This window comes from Vulpes vulpes, chromosome 5, assembly GCF_048418805.1.
Source record: "Vulpes vulpes isolate BD-2025 chromosome 5, VulVul3, whole genome shotgun sequence".
In the NCBI taxonomy this organism is placed as follows: domain Eukaryota; kingdom Metazoa; phylum Chordata; class Mammalia; order Carnivora; family Canidae; genus Vulpes; species Vulpes vulpes.
Genome location: NC_132784.1, coordinates 81,470,893 through 81,490,420, shown reverse-complemented (window position 1 = coordinate 81,490,420; position 19,528 = coordinate 81,470,893). Strand labels below are relative to the sequence as shown.

At 54.8% G+C, this 19,528-nt stretch overlaps 1 protein-coding gene and 1 long non-coding RNA gene across 9 annotated transcripts in view; one reads left to right on the top strand and one right to left on the bottom strand.

The window, feature by feature from the left end:
* The window catches only part of LOC140599054 (uncharacterized), a 96,102-nt gene extending 88,586 nt beyond the window's left edge, over positions 1-7,516 (bottom strand). For both annotated transcript variants that reach the window (XR_012001732.1, XR_012001733.1), the window contains exon 1: positions 7,387-7,516. This is a non-coding gene — a long non-coding RNA (uncharacterized lncRNA). The remainder of the gene's footprint in view (positions 1-7,386) is intronic.
* Positions 7,517-7,659: 143 nt separating this feature from the next.
* The window catches only part of WT1 (WT1 transcription factor), a 49,232-nt gene continuing 37,363 nt past the window's right edge, over positions 7,660-19,528 (top strand). The window contains exons 1-3 of one of the 7 annotated variants that reach the window (XM_026012938.2): positions 7,660-8,532; positions 14,082-14,204; positions 14,672-14,774. In XM_026012938.2, coding sequence (XP_025868723.1) covers positions 8,088-8,532; positions 14,082-14,204; positions 14,672-14,774 — 671 coding nt within the window. In that variant the 5' untranslated portion in view covers positions 7,660-8,087. Of the gene's footprint in view, positions 8,533-12,104; positions 12,313-14,081; positions 14,205-14,671; positions 14,775-19,528 lie in introns of those variants that run through there. The other 6 variants (XM_072759067.1, XM_072759068.1, XM_072759069.1 and 3 more) reach the window with 6 other exon arrangements.

Below are 19,528 nucleotides of genomic sequence, written 5' to 3'. Positions count from 1 at the left end.
ATTTAAACCCCAGCCGTCTGATCCCTAAGCCCTACTCTTTGTACTATTTCCTCCTGCCAGAGCAAAACAAACAAACAAAACAAAACAAAACAAACCCCAACCCTGTCAGTGTGAAAATGTAAAGCTCAGCTTTGGGAGCATGGCTAGAGGAGGATAACAACAAAGGTAGCAAGCCCTCTATGCCAGGTGGTGGTCAGAAAGGTTGCCCACGTCTCATGTCATTCTCACAACAGCCCCATGAGAAAGGCACTGTGCCCTTCAGAAATGAAGAAACATGCAGGAGAAAGTGATATACTCCAATGTTCCCTGTAGCATTTCTTTCCCTGGTTAGTCTTTCTTTCTCTTTCTTTTTTTCTTTCTTTCTTTCTTTCTTTCTTTCTTTCTTTCTTTCTTTCTTTCTTTCCTTTTTTAAAAGAGATTTTATTTATTCATGAGAGACACAGAGAGAGGCAGAGACATAGGTAGAGGGAGAAGCAGGCTCCCTGCAGGGAGCCTGATGGGGGACTGGATCCCAGGACCCCCGGATCATGACCTGAGCCAAAGGCAGATGCTCAACCACTGAGCCCCCCAAGTGCCCCCCACTGCCCCATTAGTTTCCATGTACCAGATGGTCCTGATGGCTGTCTGTAAGCGTTGTCTAGCATTTTGCAGTTTTCAAATCACTCTGCTTGCTTTATTTCATTCTTGTTATCATTCTCGTTTTATAGATAAGGGTATTGAAAAACCAAGAGCCTAAGTTATTTCCCAGGGGCCATGGTCATTGTCAGAAACAGGATTTGAGCCCAGGTGCTTTTCTACCTAGCCCAGCATTCTTTATTCTAAACTAGGCTACACATCTGAAATGTGGCTGTAAAGAACAAAGCAATCCTAAACTTTTCAAGTCGACATTAACCTGTAGCCTTCTGTACTGAAAGGAAAGAAACCAAGCTTGATTCTGAACCAGAAGCCACGTATTTTCTGTTTCAGGCCTGGGTGTAGGACAGAATTTCATTTCGAGGTGGCAACAAACCTTCCTTAAGGTTAGAGCTGTTGGCAAAGGGCTTCTCTTCCTGCCTTGATCCAACAACAGTGAAGATTCTCTCAGCTCACACCAATACTGAGGCTAAGTCTAGAACTCAATTAATGAGAAGCAAAGAAAAAACAATCTGTATGAATATAGATAACAGTCACCATTTTATTCAGTGCTCCCTTTGGGCTAAGAAATGGTACATACCTTTCCTCATCTAGTTCTCTCAACTTCAATAGGTGCTGGTTGTTTTTATCTTGAAGAGGAGAAAAGGGAGTGTTTCGGAGGTTAAGGAACTTTCACAGTCACTCAGCTGGTGGTGGCAATTTTAATCCAGCCCTGTCTAAACAGCTACCCTCCTGATTCCATGAAGTCCAGCCTCCCTGCAGACAGAGATGTGTCTAGACCAAGCATTCCAAATCCTTCACACCCTTCCTACCACTCAGGTGGGACACTTACAAACATATTAAGATGGGGCAGGGTGAGTATATTTGCTCCCGTCCTTGTCTTAACCTTTACTCCTCTAGGCTAACAAATCTCCTTGTTCCTTTGTAGCAGGTACTCCTATGTAAAAGTATCTGCCTGGTTTGCTTGTAATTTGTCTGTCATTCCTACTGGAATGTCAGCTCCGTGAGAGCAGAGTGGAGACTGTCCTCTTCCTGCTGTATTTCCAGTCTCTGCCACAATGCTTGGCACAAAGGAAATGCCCATAAATAGTTGCCCCACGATGAACGAACTGATGGCACCCAAAGGCTGGGGATGCCCCAGATGAAGAAAAGGGGGGATTTTTTCTTTTCTCTGGTAAACTCCTTGATTCAAGAGAGAAAAGGGGAACTTTTTTTAAAAAAAGGCTTTGGAATAATCATTTCTTTGGTTTGCCAAGATTTACAGAATGCTGTGATTATGAGCTTTGTGAGCCACTGCTCCTTAAACATTTTGCCTAATTTTTTGTCTTAGTAAACCTCTGCTAAGAATTCTGGAAACTGCCCTTCCTCACTCCCCCATCCCTCTTCTCCCTGTCTACCTCTAGTGAATTCACATCCTTCTCCTTCAGACCAGCTGCATATCCGGGTTCGCAGACGAAGGCCCAGGTGGCTCTTCACTAATGGCTCATCCGTTATCTTGTATGTAGAGCCAGTGCCTTTTCTGAGTAGATTTTTTTTTTTTTGAAGCTAAATCAACCTTTGGGTGTGTGTGTGGGGGGGGGGGGTAGGCATTCTACTGAAAGCAATGTTTTGCTCTCTATTCATCTCTTCTTTCCTTATTTCTTAACTTCTCATCAAATATATCCTGTCTACCTTTCTTCAAAAAATTGTCTACTGAGTATTCCTCATGCAAACTGTTGAGATTTTTCCCTTGTGCCATGCTTTTTGAGCCATCACAATGGCTAACAGGCTGCTCTAAAGAATAGACCCTTCCTGCCCTGCCATCACCCCCGTATTCCTAACTCAACATTTGGATATTTTTACAACGTATATTCAGTTTGAAAGATAATACCGATACCTTGTTTTATATGAACATTTATACACCAGGACCCTTGCGAGGCACTGACTTCATTGGGATACTTTATGGCTTAATACATCTGAATGATTTATATCTCGTTTTGTCTAAGCATTTATGCTAATAAATTTAACAGATTCCCCAGTACTGCCTGGTCCTTCGTTTTCTTCAGAGGGTCAAAGTGAGAGGAAAATAAAGCAGTGTGTTACTAAAGAAAGAAGGAAGAAATTGGCTTAACCGATTTAGAACACAAATAAAATTACAACACAAATAAAATCTCTGATTACAGTTAAGCTGAAGCAACACTCAAAAAAAAAAAGTTCCTAGATCCAGATAGATTTCTGTAATTAAGCTGTTTCTCAAAAGCAGAATCACAAAATGACAGAATATTTAGCAAGCTAATTTCCTGAGGAATATTTTGGTTCCATATAATTAAATCCAACACGTAACAAAAAAACACTGAGAGAAAAAACTGACAACTATTAAACTGAGTGCAATCGGGAGAGGGAAAGGGATAAGATAAAATCCAATCTATAAAAGATATTCCATTATCTTTTATAGGTTAAAAAAACTCAAAAGAATACTTGGAAAGAATCGTCTAAGATGTAAAGATTTTAAGACAGTGTGGGGATTTTTTTTTTTTTTTTTTTTTTTTTACAGGTGCAGAATATAAGTTGGGATTGTTGGGGTTTTTTTTTTTTTTTTTTCCCTCTCGGTTTTTTTTTTTTTTTTTTCCTTTTTCCCATTTTTTCCCTTGTTGTTTGCAAAGTTGAATCTGGGGTCAGGAGTTCTAATTGTAACCTCAGACTGGAATTCCAGATGGTGCGCTTAGGACTGGGAGCAACTCTCAGCTCATCAATTTCATGGGCCTACGTATCTGCTCTGGCCACGGCCCGGCCTCCATCCCCACTGTGGCATTAATGCAGAACAAATTGAGACATATCCTCTATATAATTAGTTCCAGAATTTAAAAAGATTTACGGTATAATAATAGAGGCAGCGCTGCGGAATCCTTTCAACGGGGACTCTCTGGGAGCTTGGGGACCATCTCGCGGTGGCATCAGAACAGACGGGTAACTCTGGCGGTTGCAGGAGCTGCAAGCTGGGGGCAAGGGGTGGGGTGGAGAGGGGAAAATTTGGCACCGCCCAGGCAGCGGTGCTCACCGGTCCTGAACCCCCAAACTGAGAACGGAGTTTGAACTGTAGGCGAGAGGTGATTCAAAAAGATCGAGTTATTTTTCAAATGAACAGAGGAAGCCAGGGTGGGGTGGGGTGGGGTGGGGGGCACAAAGGGGGTAGGCTCTAACAAAAGTCCCTCCCTTACTTTTTTTTTTTTTTTTTTTTTTTTTAATTTAAAGAAACGAAGCTGGGGCTTCTCTGGTCAGCACCGGGCTGCAGACCGGCCCTAGCGCCTGCCTAGAGGTTTGTGCCCGGGGGTAAGCCCACACCTAGGAGTGGAAGTCTGCAGGGAGGGAGGAGCCGCGGTCGGGCTGCTGCTGGCGCGCGCGGAGCTGGGCGCCCGGGCCCCTGCGCCAGGTGCTAAGCGAGCCGGTCCCGCTGGGCTGCCGGCGGGCGAGCCACTCCTCTCCTGGGTCTGCGGCCCCAGCCCCTGGCAGATCTCAGCGCTGCGCGGTGTTTATTCAGTTGTGCGCGGCCTCGGGGTGACGCCGGGAGCGCAGGCTGGGCGTCCGCGCTGTCCCCTGGGGCCCCGGCTGCACCGGGTCAGAGAGGATGGGGTGGGGTCGGAGGTCCTCAGTACCCTCTACCACGCAGAGGCGATTTTTTTTTTCTGATCTCGCAATAACTAAGCACCTCCCAGGCCAGGATGCGTTTTACCATCGTATCAGAGCCACATGGGTTTTCGGGGTCCCCCCTCCTTTCTTTGCACCCCATTCCGTTAGCTCTACAGAGAAGAAGGGGCGTGGGGGTAAAGCCCTGAGCTAGACTTGAGAGATCTGGGGTCAGCTCCGCTTTGCCACGATCTTGTTACGGATCCTTAATAATAATAATTGAAACATTTATTGAACCCGTCTAATCCTCACGACCCCATGAGGTGGACGCTAGGATTCCTCATCCCGTCTGATGAAGAAGGAAACTGTTACAGCTGTTACCTGGTGGACCTGAGATTCCGTTCTCTGGCCACCCACGCCTTGCTCTTAACCTCTGCGCTCTGCAGCTGCGTTTCCTCCCTCCTCCGCCTGGGCCTCAGTTTCCTTCTCTGTAGACGGGGAGTTGAATTTCCATCTCTGCCAAACGGTGATTCAGACCAGATCCTCTTGGGCTCCCAGCCTCAGCGCCCACGGGAGCGGGGAGATGGGTGAGCGGAGGGAGCGGCCAGGGCTCAGCCGCCCGGGTTTCCTTGGGCCTCGAGAGCTACGGGGGTGCAGGAGAGCGCCCACCTGTCGAGCGGGCAGAGGGTGGGCCTTCCTCCCGGCCAGACTTTATGTCCCTCCGCCCAGGCAGGATCGGGGTGACCCCCGAGACCGCAGAGAATGTTACCCAAGGGGGGAGGTGGGACCGCAGTCCGCGGGTTTCCCAGCTTTGGCCCAGGCGCTGCTGGGCTTCCAGGGATGGGGATAGGGATGGGGATGGGGATTGGGATGGGTGGGGGCACTCGGGGGCCTCCTCTGGGGTGAGGCCGTCCGACTTCGGGGGGCTGTGGAGGCGCAGCACTTACGTCTCCTGCCCTGCGGTTGCGGGGAACTCCTCCCACCACTTCGCACAACGAAGTTGGGGCGCGGAGGACCGTAGGGTTGAAGCGGGCATCGCACCGCTGCTCTTCCCTCCCTCCAGAACTCTCTGGCCTCACACGGCGGGGGCGAGAGCAGTCCTAACTTTTCACGGCCCCCCTTTCCCCCACCCCACCCCACCCCTGAACAAAGATTTTTTTCTTTTAAACATACAGTCACAAAATTAAGCACCTCTGCCCTATCTGGGATTCAAAACCAGAAAAGTTCACGTTCAAGCCACCTTCCCCCCAAACATCCTCCCCTCTCAAAAAAACTCTGCCAAGGAGGATAAAAGAGAAACAATCTCGACCTTTTCGTTGGCAAATGAAAATCCCTGACTGTTGTTGTTCATAAAGGGCTCTCCTTCCCTCGTGGCGCTTGAGTGAATCCTAATTGAGAAAAACTCCTTCGAAGGAGAAATAAAAGTGGTGGGGGGAGGCAGGGGTCTGTCCGTTGTGAGGGCAAGCTGGCCCCAGAAGTTTCGTCCTGCGGGGCCTTTCTGAGCCAAAGGGACCAAAGGCGCATGCCCTCTGCCCAGCTCTCCAGGCCAGGGGCAGGCTGACCCACTGCTCTAGTGGGAGCGTAGTGGGCAGCCCACGAGTGCGGGCGGAGACCGAGGGGGCCTCCAGAACCTTTCCATTTCTGAATGAATGAATGAACGAATGAGTGAAGGAATGAATAAAATAAAGCTTCTGAGTGGAGACAAGCACAAGTCACGCACCAAAGTAGCGCCGAGAGAGGTGCAGGACCTCCTAGATGGCCGGCGGGGGGGGGGGGGGGGGGGGGTGTGTGGCAGCGGGTAGCGCGTGTTCCCGACCTTTGCCCTCCTGGTCTGGGGTCTCCCGCGCCTCTAGGACGAGCGACCCCAAGAGGAGGGAAGTTTGTTGGGCGCGTGGGTTCTGAGCCCGCCAACGCCTCGGGTTCGCGGCCGGCGCTCAGGTCTATCTACTTCGTTTACTCGGTGCAAACGAACGAAAACCAAAGCGCAAGGAATGGAGAGCAAGTCACGGCTCTTAAAACGCTCCGTTTCTTTGTGAAACTGCAACTACCGCTGCGGGGAGCCGCGGGCCCTCCCGGGCCGGCCGGGAGTGAGCGGCGCCCGCGCTCCCGGAGGCTCCGGGCTGCGCCGTCGCCGCGGCCTCCCCGGCTCTGCTGGGCGTTTCCGCGCGCCCCGAGACGCGCTCCGGCCCGGCTTCCCAGCGCCTCTCGTTGCCTGGGCTCCGCATCCCCCTAACTCCTGACTATTCTGGAAGAACCAGACGACAAATCTCGAAACGTCAAACACCTGCCCCGAGGCGCGGGGCTCCCAAAGAGTGGCTGGGTGGGGAGAGGGGTCCGACGTGGCAAAGGCCGGCGCTCGTTGCTCCCAGCGGTGTGGCCGCTGCCCCGGACCGTGGGCCACTGGAGGCTTTCCCTCGGGGTCCTCCCAACGGGTTTGCGTCTCCTTGTCCGTCACTGCTTACCCAGAAGGGTATTCTCGATCGTGAGCGGAGGCCGAGCTGGGCGGGACTGGCTCCAGGGGCCAACCTCTCCGCGGGGGCTCGCACCTCCAATCCTCCCTACCGCTCACCCTCCAAACTGGGCTCCAGGACTCCCCGGTCGGGGTACGTGCAGGCCCTAGGAGTTTTCCTCCCTCCCGAACTAGCCGCTGTTTTCCCGGCTTCACCGTAGAAGAGTTAAACACCCATCCCTAGAGAGGGAGATTAAGTGCCGCGGACACCAATTTTTAGGCAGGCGACAACTGCCCTGCTCTGGGCGCAAATCCCGTCAAGTAATCAGCTACCAGACGATCGAAATAAGCCATTTATCACAGCGGATGCACCCCCGCCCCCCCAGGTCATCCACGTTCACCTTGAGTCTGGCCTCTGGAACCCATAAAGTGTCACCCACACCCCCCAGTGAACGTAAGATTCCGGCCCCACTCGTGCCCGACGGCTCTGGAAGCCAGAGCGGGACCTGCGGGCTCAGAGCAAAGGAATTCGCCTCTCCGCTGCCCGGGAAAGTTTTCTGCGCTTTCCCGAAGTTCCCGCCCTCGTGGAGCTCACCTGCCCCTCCCTTGAACCCGCCCTCTCAGATTGACCACCCCATCCCACCTCCCCCCTCCCATCCCCCCCATCCCCCAGGGCTGCAGTGGGGACCTTCACTGCTCACCTGAAGGGGCTCGCCAGGGCCCAGAGGCGCCCACACCTGCGAAGGCCGAGCAGGGGAGGTGGGGGAGGGCCGTGTCCCGCAGGCCGGCAGGAGAGGAGGGTGTCTCCCGGAGGTGCGCTCCCTCGGGCCCGCCCCCACCCCACCCGCGCTGCGAGGGCGCCCCCACTGATCGGCGCGCGCCGCCCGGCCCGGCGCGGGCTGCGGTGTGAATGGAGCGGCCGAGGTTCCTGGCTCCTCCTCCTCCCCCGCCGCCGGCCCCTCTTATTTGAGCTTTGGGAAGCCGGGGGCAGCCAGGCAGCTGGGGTAAGGAGTTCAAGGCAGCGCCCACACCCGGGGGCTCTCCGCAACCCGACCGCCGGTCCGCTCCCCCTTTCCCACCCGCCCTCCCACTCATTCACTCCCGCACCCACCCACCCACCCACCCACCCAGAGCCGGGACGGCAGCCCGGGAGCCGGGGCCCCGCCGCCTCCTTGCCGCGATCCTGGACTTCCTCCTGCCGCAGGAGCCGGCTTCCACGTGTGCCCCGGAGCCGGCGTCTTCTCCCTCGCTCCGCTCCGGGCCTGGGTGCCTTCAGCAGCCCGAGCAGCCGGGGCTCCCGGGCCCGGGCGGCCTCTGGGCCAGGCTAGGCGCGGCCGAGTCCGGCGCCGAGCGTCTGCAAGGCCGAAGGAGCCGCGGGGCGCCCGGGGCTGAGCCGCCGCAAATGGGCTCTGACGTGCGGGACCTGAATGCGCTGCTGCCCGCGGTGCCCTCGCTGGGCGGCGGCGGGGGCTGCGCCCTGCCCGTGAGCGGCGCCGCGCAGTGGGCGCCGGTGCTGGATTTTGCACCCCCGGGCGCCTCCGCGTACGGGTCTCTGGGCGGTCCCGCGCCGCCGCCCGCTCCGCCGCCACCGCCGCCGCCGCCGCCGCCTCACTCCTTCATCAAGCAGGAGCCGAGCTGGGGCGGCGCGGAGCCGCACGAGGAGCAGTGCTTGAGCGCCTTCACCGTGCATTTCTCCGGCCAGTTCACTGGCACAGCTGGGGCCTGTCGCTACGGACCCTTCGGTCCTCCTCCGCCCAGCCAGGCGTCCTCGGGCCAGGCCAGGATGTTCCCCAACGCTCCCTACCTGCCCAGCTGCCTCGAGAGCCAGCCCGCTATTCGCAACCAGGGTAAGCAGGGCGGGGGCGGGGGGAGCGCCCCCTACACGCGGGGTGGCGCCGGGGCTGCCGCCGCGCCCCAGCGCTCCCCTTCCCATCCCTTCCGCGACCCCGGCTCTTAACCCGCTGCCTCCCCCAGGACGGTGAGGGTGGCAGGAGCTGCGGCCGGGAGGGGTGGGGGGAGGAGGCCGCGGAGAGGCCCCTGACATCCTCCAGAGCCGGGAGCCGGACGGGTTCGCCCGAGCCGGGAGGTCACCTGGGGCCCCGTCGGACCCCGGGAGATTCCAGGGCTGCTCGTCTCCGTGGGAGTGGGAAGGGGGAACCCGGCCCGGTGCAGCCTCTGGCCCTGTCTCCGGAAAGCGCTGTTGTAGCTCAAGGCACCACCAGGCCGTTACGAGGCACTGGACCTTTCCCGCTTCTAGACAGTGGGACCAGCCCCGGGTGGGCAGCCCGCGTTCCCGCGCTGCGCCAAAATGTCAGGAGGCGCTGCAGCCTCCCCTAGGGCGGAGGCACACATCAGACGTACGATGGGTATCACGGGGCCGAGCAAGAGTGGGTGAACGCGCTGACACCTAAACAGTGGCTGTCCTGGAACCGCGTCCGGGCGCGCGTAGGTAGGACAGCAGCGGACGTCTCCCGGGCTCCAGCTCAGACGAGGCGGGTGAGTGCGGGCTCCAGGGCTGGAGCAGGACCCTGCTCCTTATCCTCTTCCAAGCTGTGCGGGAGGGACCAGGTCCTGCGAGAGGCGGTGAACGAGGCATCCGCCTTCCTTTCAGCATCCGCCTTCCTTTCAGCGCGTCTCGGCGCCTTCTTGTCGTTAAACTCGGACGGAGCTCGGCTCGGGGAAAGATTTTCTGCAAGACATGGGGGTGAGAACAAGAACAGCTTCTCCGCCGACTTCAGCCAGTGTACACGGAGGGACACAGCCCGAGTTCCCTCACCCCGCTCTGGTGGCCGCACACCTACTTACTTACCTCTACTCGGGGACTAGCTGGAACCAATCATATCCAAACCCCAGTGGTTTGTTTTCCAATTTTATTCTAATTGGACTTCTGTGCTGGTTGAGAATGTAACAGCACGGAATTCGGGTTGATTCGATATTTTAGGAAACGGTTTCCAAACGCAACGGGCGGATGCTTTTGCTGGGGCGAAATTTCGCGCGGGCCCGAGACTCTGGGGCGTTTCTGGAATGCGTGGGACGAGAGACGCAGAGCCTGGATGGTTTGCAGGAGGTGCCGGGGCGCCCAGGGCGCAGAAGGGCGCTATGCTTCGGTCCACGCCATACCTTCTAAACGAGTATCTTCAGGTGGCCCCTACCTTAGACCAGTCTGGAGCACCTGGCTCACCAGAAGCCCTGGTGAAATCGAAACCACCCTTGCCTCTAGGTTCAGGGAATCCGAGATCCCTGTTCTGTGGAGGAACCTCTAACGGCCCACCTGGGTTCCTCCATTCTGGGTGTTTCCTAAATAGAAGCTAGTGTTTCCCACTCAAGGAACAGTTGAAACAACTGAGTATGATTCAGAGGCTTGTGTTCTCTGATGGTGTCACCTCCACTGAGCAGGCTGTTACCTTTTAAACAAATCTCCAGGTCTCAGTTTCCCCATCTGTAAGAGGAGAGCTGAGATGAACAACTTGGGGGTTGGGCCCTGCTGAAGTTCTGTGCCAACGGAGCAGAAGCCCAACTTTCCCTTGGCTTGGGGCTCTAAATTCAGAAGGCGGCAGACCACCTAAAATTGGACAAGAAACTGCAAGACTGGCAGGCAGGTGTGTGATGTAAGGGAATCTGTGTGTGGATGTGTGCTCTCTGGAGTAGCTATTTGGTCTGTTTCTGGGGCTCTACTGCACTATTTGAGGCCATCTAAGTTCTGTGGGGGATTTTGAAACCTGGGCTCTCTCACTTTGGGCCTCTTCTATTAGGCAGGTCTAGTGCCTGGGATCCCATCAGTTCAGCATGGGATTGGCTGCCAAAAAGATAAAAGGCTTGGGAGTTGGGGGACAGGACTAGCAGGTGAAAGAATTCTCCTCCCCATTCCAGGGAAAAGCCCAGTGGAGAGCCCGCCCCAGACACGTGCCACAACCTGTAAGGCAGTTCCCATCCGTGGGCTTAGGTTTTCTTGCATGGACGATGTAAGTGGGCCATGCTTGCCTGGCTGTTGGAACTTACTGGGCAGCTGGGAGCTGGGCTGAGATGTCAGAAGCTGCTCCAGCCTCAGCCCTGGCCTTGGCGACCCTGAGGCCTGGAGGTTCTGGGATTATTCCCTTGACTTCTGAGGTTCCTGTGGCTCCCCCAGGAATGCAAAGTCTGGCAGGAGGCTTGTGTTGGAAGCAAGGGCACCAGCTCCTTCTCCAGAGTATGGGAATGGCCATCAGCAGACCCAGGCCATGCTCCAGCAGAGAGGAATCGAGATTCTGAATTCCTGTCCCTAGGCAGAGCAGCCTAGCCCTGGCCCACAGGAGAGGACAGTTGGCACTCCAGGCATCAGACCATCCCCCTATATTCCCCCAATTTTTTAAATAGTATAGGTGGTGTACTGATCTTCTAAACCTTAATTCAGCAAACATTTATTGAGCATCTACTCTGTGGAAGGCACGGGGGATTGAGTATTAAGGCCGTCTTTGCCCGTTGGAGTGCACGGAGTCTGACATTGGAGGACTCCCTTATTTCTGGATGAGAAAATCTGGGCTCTAAGAGATCAGGTGTGCGAGAGGCCCCTCTGTGGCACCGCAGGGACTCAAAGCCAGACCATACTAGGCTATTTCTACCTCCTTTTCCAGGGATCTGGGCCCCTCTGTTGAGATGGATTTCCTTCGCCGGGCTGAATGGTCAATGAACCGACTGCAGTCTGTGTGTGAGGGTTAGATGGTTCCTCAGGGCAGGAGGATCTGGGTAGTCTCAGACTAAAGGCAAGACTTTATGGAGGGGGAAAAAGATTGCTTGTCAGCCGGCCTCTGATTTGCTCAGCCTGAAGGGCTCCCAGAGTCCCAGTGCAGGGGGGCAGCCTTGGCATTACCAGGCCATCCTAGGGTTAAGTGTAGAGACCAGTTCTACCCAAGGGCGAAGGGCGCCCCCCTTTTTAGGTCACGTTGGAGAGGGTATTTCGTTGGGGGAAACAGGCTTCTCCTTATTCTGCTGTAGCAATGGAGTCCTCAAGTTCAGCCTTCTGCCCCCCTCCCTGGCTGAGCCTGCAGCCCACCCTACCCCTCAGCTCTCGGGAGGCCGGGCCGGGCTGTTCCCCGTCCCTCCGCTGCGGCGGGCGGGGGAGTGAGGCGCAGAGCGTGCCTCGAGTCTCCGCGGTCAAGGTTGCCCTCCCTTCCCCGGGGGAGACTAACCGTGGGAAAAGCGCTACCTTGGCGGCTTAGAGCCTCTCCCTCCAAGGCCCGTACGAGGAGTCTGGACACGCAGCCCCTCTCCGCGGGCCACTGTGCCCCCCTGGCCCCCGCCCCCGCGCTCTCCGCGCCCGGCCCAGCGCGCGGCCCCGGGACAGCGCGATCTAATCAGCCCCGGGCCGATAAGCTTCTAATGAAAAGAGCGCTCAGTCCCCTCCGCAGGCGCTTTCGCTAAGGCCCCTCCCGGGGGTCGGGAGGGAGGAGGTTGGAGGCCGGCCTCTGCCGCGCCCCCGTGCGCCCCGGTCTGCGCGTCCTGTCCCGGAGGGAGCCTCGGGAGCCGCGCGGGGCGCGGTGGCGACCAGGCCGCTGCGGGAGCTGCAGCCCGCAACCCCAGGACTGCGGAGCCCGCCTCCCGAGGACAGCACGTGCTCCGGGCCACTGCCTACTGCTCAGGGATGGAGAGGGGTTCGTCTAGAGACCATTTCTTTGCGGTTTCTGTTTCTCCTTCTTCTAAAAATTCGGCCTTCTCTCTGCAAAATTGGGTGCCGAGAGCTTTATTTCGTTTGTAAGTTGACAGGCAGGCTTGGGCAGCGCGGTGCGTTCGCTCCCAAAAGGAAGCCCAAGCTACTCACCCACGCACCCTCCCCCCCACAGCTAAGGGAACGGGAAGGGGTGGGGTGGGGTGGGGGAGATCTTTGCCTACTTAGCAGGTAAGAGATGTAGGACTATGAGGTCATGCGACTTATAAAAGCTGGTGGCTTCTTAAATTGTCAACTTAAGCAGCGCATGAGATTTGGCCTGCCTGGTTCCGACCCGGTAATTAGGACCTGCCCCGGCCCTCCTTCCCACTCCCACACACCACACTGCCCAGAGTGGGCAGGAGAAGCTCCGTTTATTTTTGTTGGAGGAGGGATTTTGTTTCCAACGTTCCTCTATCCATCCTAAGTCTTCTCCGACACTTGTTACAGAGCCTGCCTCTCGCCTGGGGCAAGAATGGGGTGTGGGTGTGGGGCCGTTTGACCCATTCCACTCCCCCAAATTGAGTGGTGTTTGGAGATGGAGCACAATGGTTGGGTGGGCCTTGGGAGAATGAGCAGAGGATGGGTTGGCACCGTGGCCCTGCCCAGCGCCTATGGAAGCTTCAGGGCCCATCACATTCATCTCCTGGCCTGGACTCCAGGGCCTGCATATAAAAGGAGGGAATCCCCCCAGTCGGTCCAGGGCCCCAGGACTGACCTTTATCCTAGCTGGAGGATCCTTTTTCCCTAGAGGTGAAAACAGTTTTCCAGAGGCTGGTGGGGTCTATGTTTAAAGCAATTTAATAATAATAATAATAATAATAATAGTAATAATAACTACAAAGGAGACTACACTTTTCAATCAAGACACCACATTCTGTTACTCAGCCTTCCCAGAGCTGGGGAAGAACACGGTGGATATCATCACCCTTGGTTTCTCGGTAGGGAAACTGGCAGGGGACCTGTGCACTGCCAGGGAGGGAAGGCACACTCCCCACACAAGCATGCTCCCCGACCTGGAGCCCCAGGAACGTGTCCCCCACAATGGAGCCCAGAATAGGGACTCATTGGGTGCAAGTTGGGTGAGGGTAAGGAGGACACAGGGCGTGGCCGGAGGGCCCAACTGAAAGGGCCTCTTCTTTTAACCCTTACCAGCTTCCCGGAGGGCTTTGGGTGTCCTGGGGTTCGCACAGCCTCCGATAACATTACTCAGTAATTACTCTCACCATTTAAAGCCAATGCTGTTGAACGGGCTCCGAATAATTAATGAAAGTTGGTGCGCAGTCCCCTGATTTACGGCTCCGAGTCAGCGCGGGGTCAGCCCAACAGATTCATTTCGCTCACCCGCTCTGCCCCTTGAACAAGAGCCTCGGTGTTTGTTTTTTGGAGAACTTTCTCCTGCCAGTGGTTGGTGGGCTACATACCTCACTTACCTGAGGTTGGGTTCAGAAGCAAGCAGGCAAGAAGTGGAAGATGTGGCCCTCCATGAATTGGGAGGTCAGGGTCTTACTTGGGAAAGGGCAGGAGCCTGCCCCCGAGGTCACACCTCTGGGCTTGGTCTCAGCTTCCCCCCACCCTCAAAGCTCTGGAGGCCAGCTGGTGGCATAATTCTCCGCTGGGGTTTGGAGTTGGGGGAGCGCACTCCCCCACCAGGTTCTGGTGTTGACCCACTGACCAGCTCCCCCCTGACCTGTGCCTCTCTCCCCCGCCTAGCAGGATACAGCACAGTCACCTTCGACGGGACGCCCAGCTACGGTCACACGCCCTCGCACCACGCCGCGCAGTTCCCCAACCACTCTTTCAAGCACGAGGACCCCATGGGCCAGCAGGGCTCTCTGGGTAAGCAGGCGGGAACGATGTGTGGTCCTTCTCCCCTTCTTCCGCCACTCCCCCCCCCCCCCCATTCCCAGGATTGCCAAACCACAGCAAATTTCGAGAGAAGGGAGTTTTAGAAATCATCAGCCCAGTCCCACTCAGTTTTAAAGAAAGGACTGAGTTTTGCCCCCACCCCCAAGAATGTTAGGGACAGCTCTACTCAAGCAAGTCTGCGTAGGTCTCGATGGTCTTTTCGGTGTACTAGGAAGCGACCGCTTAGGGAATGTGAAGTGAGAAGCTGATTAGCGCCCTAGATCCATCGATCCGGACGCCCTCTCTCTCGGCACGCCCCAGCATCCAGCCCCCCAACCCCGCCGCTTAGTCTCCGAGCCCGGCTGTCCCAGACCCTGCCCGCGCGTCCTCGCACCCCCACCCGCACTGGCACCCCGATCCCTTGGGGCGCGCTCACGCCGCTCTCCGGCTCTCTGCAGGCGAGCAGCAGTACTCCGTGCCGCCCCCCGTCTATGGCTGCCACACCCCTACCGACAGCTGCACCGGCAGCCAGGCCCTGCTGCTGAGGACGCCCTACAGCAGGTAGGAGGGCGCTCGGCCCGGTGTCTGGGTCCCCGGGACCCGGGGGGGGGGTGCGCTCGAACCCCGGGAGCGGTGACGTCCGACGCGGGCACCCTGGACCTCGGGCGTGCACGGTCCCGGACGCAGAGGACGCCTTTAGCTACTTAAAGCAAATTTAAGCAGACCTCCTGGCTCTGCTGCGGAAGAGGTAGGTTTCCTCCTCTCCTGGTGGTTCTTGTTTTGAATATAAATGACGGCGGTTACTATTTGAGCTAAAAGAGTGGCGCTTCGAGAAGGTTTTTTTTTTTTTTTTTTTTTTTTTAAGGCTCCTTATGGGAGGGCTTTAACTTCCTCGGGACCAGAGATGAGACGCGAGTCCACTCCCACTCCGTTCTTCCCACTGCTCACCCCCCGCCCCCGCGCCCACTGGCCACTCCGGCCGGCCTTCTCCGGGAGTCCTGCGAGGGCGCGGACACCCGGACCGCAGCCTTCGGCGCGGCCCTGCGGTCCCGGGGCCGTGGCGGCGGCGGCGCGCGGCGGGCGTGGTTGCCAGCGCCCGGCTCCGCGCGGGGACCCGACCCCGACCGTGTGCCGACTGCAGCCGGGACGCAGCAGTGGCCCCCGGGGACCCTGCGCCCGCCCGCGCCCGCCCTCGCCCTCCTTCCCGCTCCGGGGAGGCAGGAGACCGGCTTCTTTTTCTTACAAGCTTTTTTTTTTTTTTTTTTTTTTTTTTTCCCCTGTCCCTGGTGCGTCCTCCCGGCTCTCGCTCCACCCTCCACCTTCTCTTCCCCCAAATTTATTCTTCAACTTTGGGTGAACTTGGCCGGCGTCCCGCGCCTCCGATAGGGTTGCCTAGTAACTGGTGCACACGCCGGCGCGCGCGGGCCTGGAAGGTGCGGCGGGGGGAGGGAGGCGGCGGCCCTCGGCCGGGGAGGCGGGGGTCGGGCGCGCCTTAGCTCCCATTCCGCCCCGACCCCCCAGCCCGGGGCTGCGGGGAGCCTGATACCGACTGCCCCAAACTCCTCTCCATCCTCCCCCCTCCGCTCGAGGACCCGGGGCTGACGTCAAGGGAAGGAGGTAGTGAGGTAATGAAGGAAGGAAAAGCGCCTGCCCTGGGAGATTGGGTGGGTGGGGGGTGGCCGCGCCTGGGGGACCTGCAGTCCCACAGGTGGAGGAGGGGAAGGAGTCTGCGCTCCCCCGCCAGCGGCGGCGCATCCCAGAGCCCCGGTGCGCTTATGAAATTGAGCCTGGCACCGGTCTGATTGTCCTGTGGGGGAAGTACAAGGCCGAGCCCCTTCTAGTTTTGTATGCTTGAGGCCCAGGGGCTTCGGAAGCCTTTCCTTTGGATGGGAAACTCTGGCCTATCTACTTGGATCTTGGATTCGAGATCACTCTCCTTCCCTTCCCTTCCCCTTCCTTTAGCCTTTCTTCCTTCTTTCTTTTTCTTTTCTTTCTTTTCTTTTTTCTTTCCTTTTTCCTTTCCTTTCCTTTCCTTTCCTTTCCTTTCCTTTCCTTTCCTTTCCTTTCCTTTCCTTTCTTTTCTTTTCTTTTCTTTTCTTTTCTTTTCTTTTCTTTTCTTTTCTTTTCTTCTTTTTTCTTTCTGCCAGAAGGGGCAAAGAAATGTGCAAGGGTTGCACAGAAAGAGGTAGAATGACCACACCTCCTCATCCTCTTTTTCTTTCTCACTAGCAGATCTCGTTCTTTTCTTTGACACTTCAGTCCCAGTGTCCTGTGCTTCCAAGCCCATAGTCTCTGTGCTTCCTCGAGGTGGGTGGGGTCACTGGAATGGGTGCAGAACCCAGAACCATTTTGTGTTGCAAACACTCCCACTCCCACCCCAGCAAAACTGTGGTGGCAGGGCCATTGCCATCATTCTTGAGGAACTGCTTCTGACCATTTCTAAAGTGGCGTTGTGGTTATCCTAATAGCCATTGGGGGTGCATTTGGAATGGTTCCCCATGGGAACTCCTACCTCCTTGGTTCCTGATTGGAGCCTTACCTAGGCAGCAAGGAATACCTCCATGCTGGAATGGGTGCTGTTGAGATGTGCTGGGATATCTCCTTGGGTGTTGGGGCCTGAGAGGCATTGGAATCTAGTTCAGAAGGGACACAGATACACAACATTTTTTACTCTCCTCTCTCACAGAGGGGCTGAGCAGCCTAGAAAGAGGAGGTGGGGAAAAAGTGGTCACAGCCGCTATTTCAACAACAATTCTCTAAACTGAGTGAGTCCCTGTGGTGGATTTTGACTTAGGGCTGAATTTGTGGTTGCCATGGAAGTAGGAAAAGTCACTTGGATTGCATTTTATAGGTAAAATTCTCACATTTCTAATCCAGCTTCTGATTGTATAAAGCAATTTTGTCAGGTTCATCTTTGGGAAATATTTGCTTATCCCTTTCTGCTTTCTACATAAATGGAACTTCTTTTGCTTCTCATTTTTATGTTTATGTCACCAAAATACCATTTTCTTCTGTGAGAGAACATTTCTAAGCAGTAGCATCTGAAGAAGAATTTGTGACTCCCTAGGAAAAGAGTTTGCTCCCTTGAAGTTTGTACTGTCTTTGAAGTTCCAGTCACCCTAAATTCATAATGTTTCTAATCACTTTTCAAGGGTCAGATACTTCCCCTGAAGTAACGATGAGTGGACAGGTGTCGGGAAGTTTTAAAATCGATTCTATGCATCGACATCACTGGAGTTATGTCATTTTCTTCTTTTTGCTCCTAAAAAAAATCTGAAAGGGTATTTATATGCTTTTATGAACGCAGTGTTTGAAAAAGCATGGGAAATAAGACTAAATTTTAATCACTTAATGGCTTAACATTTGGGTTTTAGATACTCAGTGGTGCTTCCATGGTCCTTGGCTCCATTCCCTTCTGTCTAAAATTGGGACCTCCTGGGAAAGGCTTGCTTGTATTTCGTTTGCCTTGGTGCACTTGACCCCCTGGGGCAGCCTGCCCAGCCTCTTATCCGCTGCCCTCCAAGAGCTTCTGTCTCTCTAATCTTGAATTTTGTCTTCCCAGCATGAAATAAAGGTGATGATACATATACTGATATTAAACAAGCAGTGCACAATATGAATTTGTTTTCAGAGAATTCTCAAGATTCTCTCCTCATTAGGAGAGAACTATACAGGGATTCTTCTCTCTCAGATAACAGATCTCAGGAGTTACAGCGGGGCACATTTGTGTGCAGATGTGAATGATAGTGAATAGAAAATGTCCCCAGTCAACTTATGGGTAGTGATAGGAGATGGTTTTTCCCATCCTCTCTGCCATCCAGCATATTGAAGGTGGGTAAAGTTCTGTCTAAAGGTCACTAAGGCTTCTGAAGCCAGATTTCAGCCCCTGTGGGACCCAGTGATCATAGCTAGGTGAAACATGAGTAAACAATGAGGATTTATTGCATGCTGACTATGTGCTGCTGGGCACTGAGCTAAGTGCTTCATTCAGGTCACACTTTTAATTCTTCTGATTACTTTCTGAGGTAAGTACTCTAATCTCCACTCTGCTGAAGAGGAAATAGGTTCAGGCTCTCTAAATAACTTCCTTAAGTCACACAGCAAATCAGAATCAGGACCAGGACTTGATCCACACAGTGTCTCTGACTTCAAAACCCATCTGTGCTCTGCATTGTGGAGGAGTTTCAGGCCACTCGGCATCCTCCACCTGGAATGTTCCCCTTACACAGTCTGTACCAGTACAGTTGCTGATAAATATGCAGAGCAAATCCTTATACAGACTTCCTTCATTAGGGGCCCCATTCTAAAGCACTTTACAAGCACTGACCTCTTTAATCTGCATGACTTGTTGAGGCAGGCAATAGATTATCATCCCCATTTTACAGAGGAAGCCTTTGGAGGTGAATTTGCCTGGTATGCCACAGTAAGAGACAGAGCTGGCGTTCCATTTCAGGTAGTGAGGTTTCAGAATCCATCCTCTTATCCACTTCACCCTGCTACCTCTCCTGATGAATAAGCGCCTTTTCTTTCCAAAGGTGGCATCTGCCTGGTGTCTCACTAGAGAAAGGTCTTTATTGCCCAGTTATGAAGGAAATCCTATTATCCATTAGTTTTACCCATAACTTTTGGTAGAAAGCCCTTAATAGATTGGGAGCAGTATTATTCCTGATTATTGTCAGGTGCAAACTTGAGCTTTCTCCTGAAACCTTCACTCCCAAATCAGCTGTCTGTCCTTCAGATTTCAGACTCCTCTAGCTGTGCCTTAAGCACGAGGTGTGAACCATTGGGGGTGATGTTCAGTCCAGACACCCGAAGACCTTTCCCCCCATCCATCCAGACCCAGGAAAAACGACTGCTTCCAGGGCCACCACGATTGTGCTCAGAGCCAAGATTCAGGAGAGGTTGGACCTTCCCCTCTCCTGAGGGGAGAGAGTAGTGAAATCCACTCCCACTAAGCACTAATTTTTTTCCCAATTTCTACCTAGAACAGGCAGCTAGCTGGGCTGGCTCACTTCCTTTGAGTCTTCTGCAAACCCATCTGCCTTCTCTGCTTGCTGACTTCCTTGGAGGCCCCCCCCCCTTCCCATCTGCCCAGTTCATGGGTTGATATTCACAGCTACTTTGACAGAGTTCTGTGCCCTGTGTTTGAAAAGTATTCCCCATGCACTGGTGTTTTGTTTTGTTTTTTAGATCTTCTAGTCCTTCCCCTTTTTTCTTATTCATTTATTAGGCTTGCATATCCCTCGTTAGCAACTGTGCTACCCCTTTAAAGGAGGATATTTCCTTTTGCTCCTTAGTAAGTAAAACGACCCCAA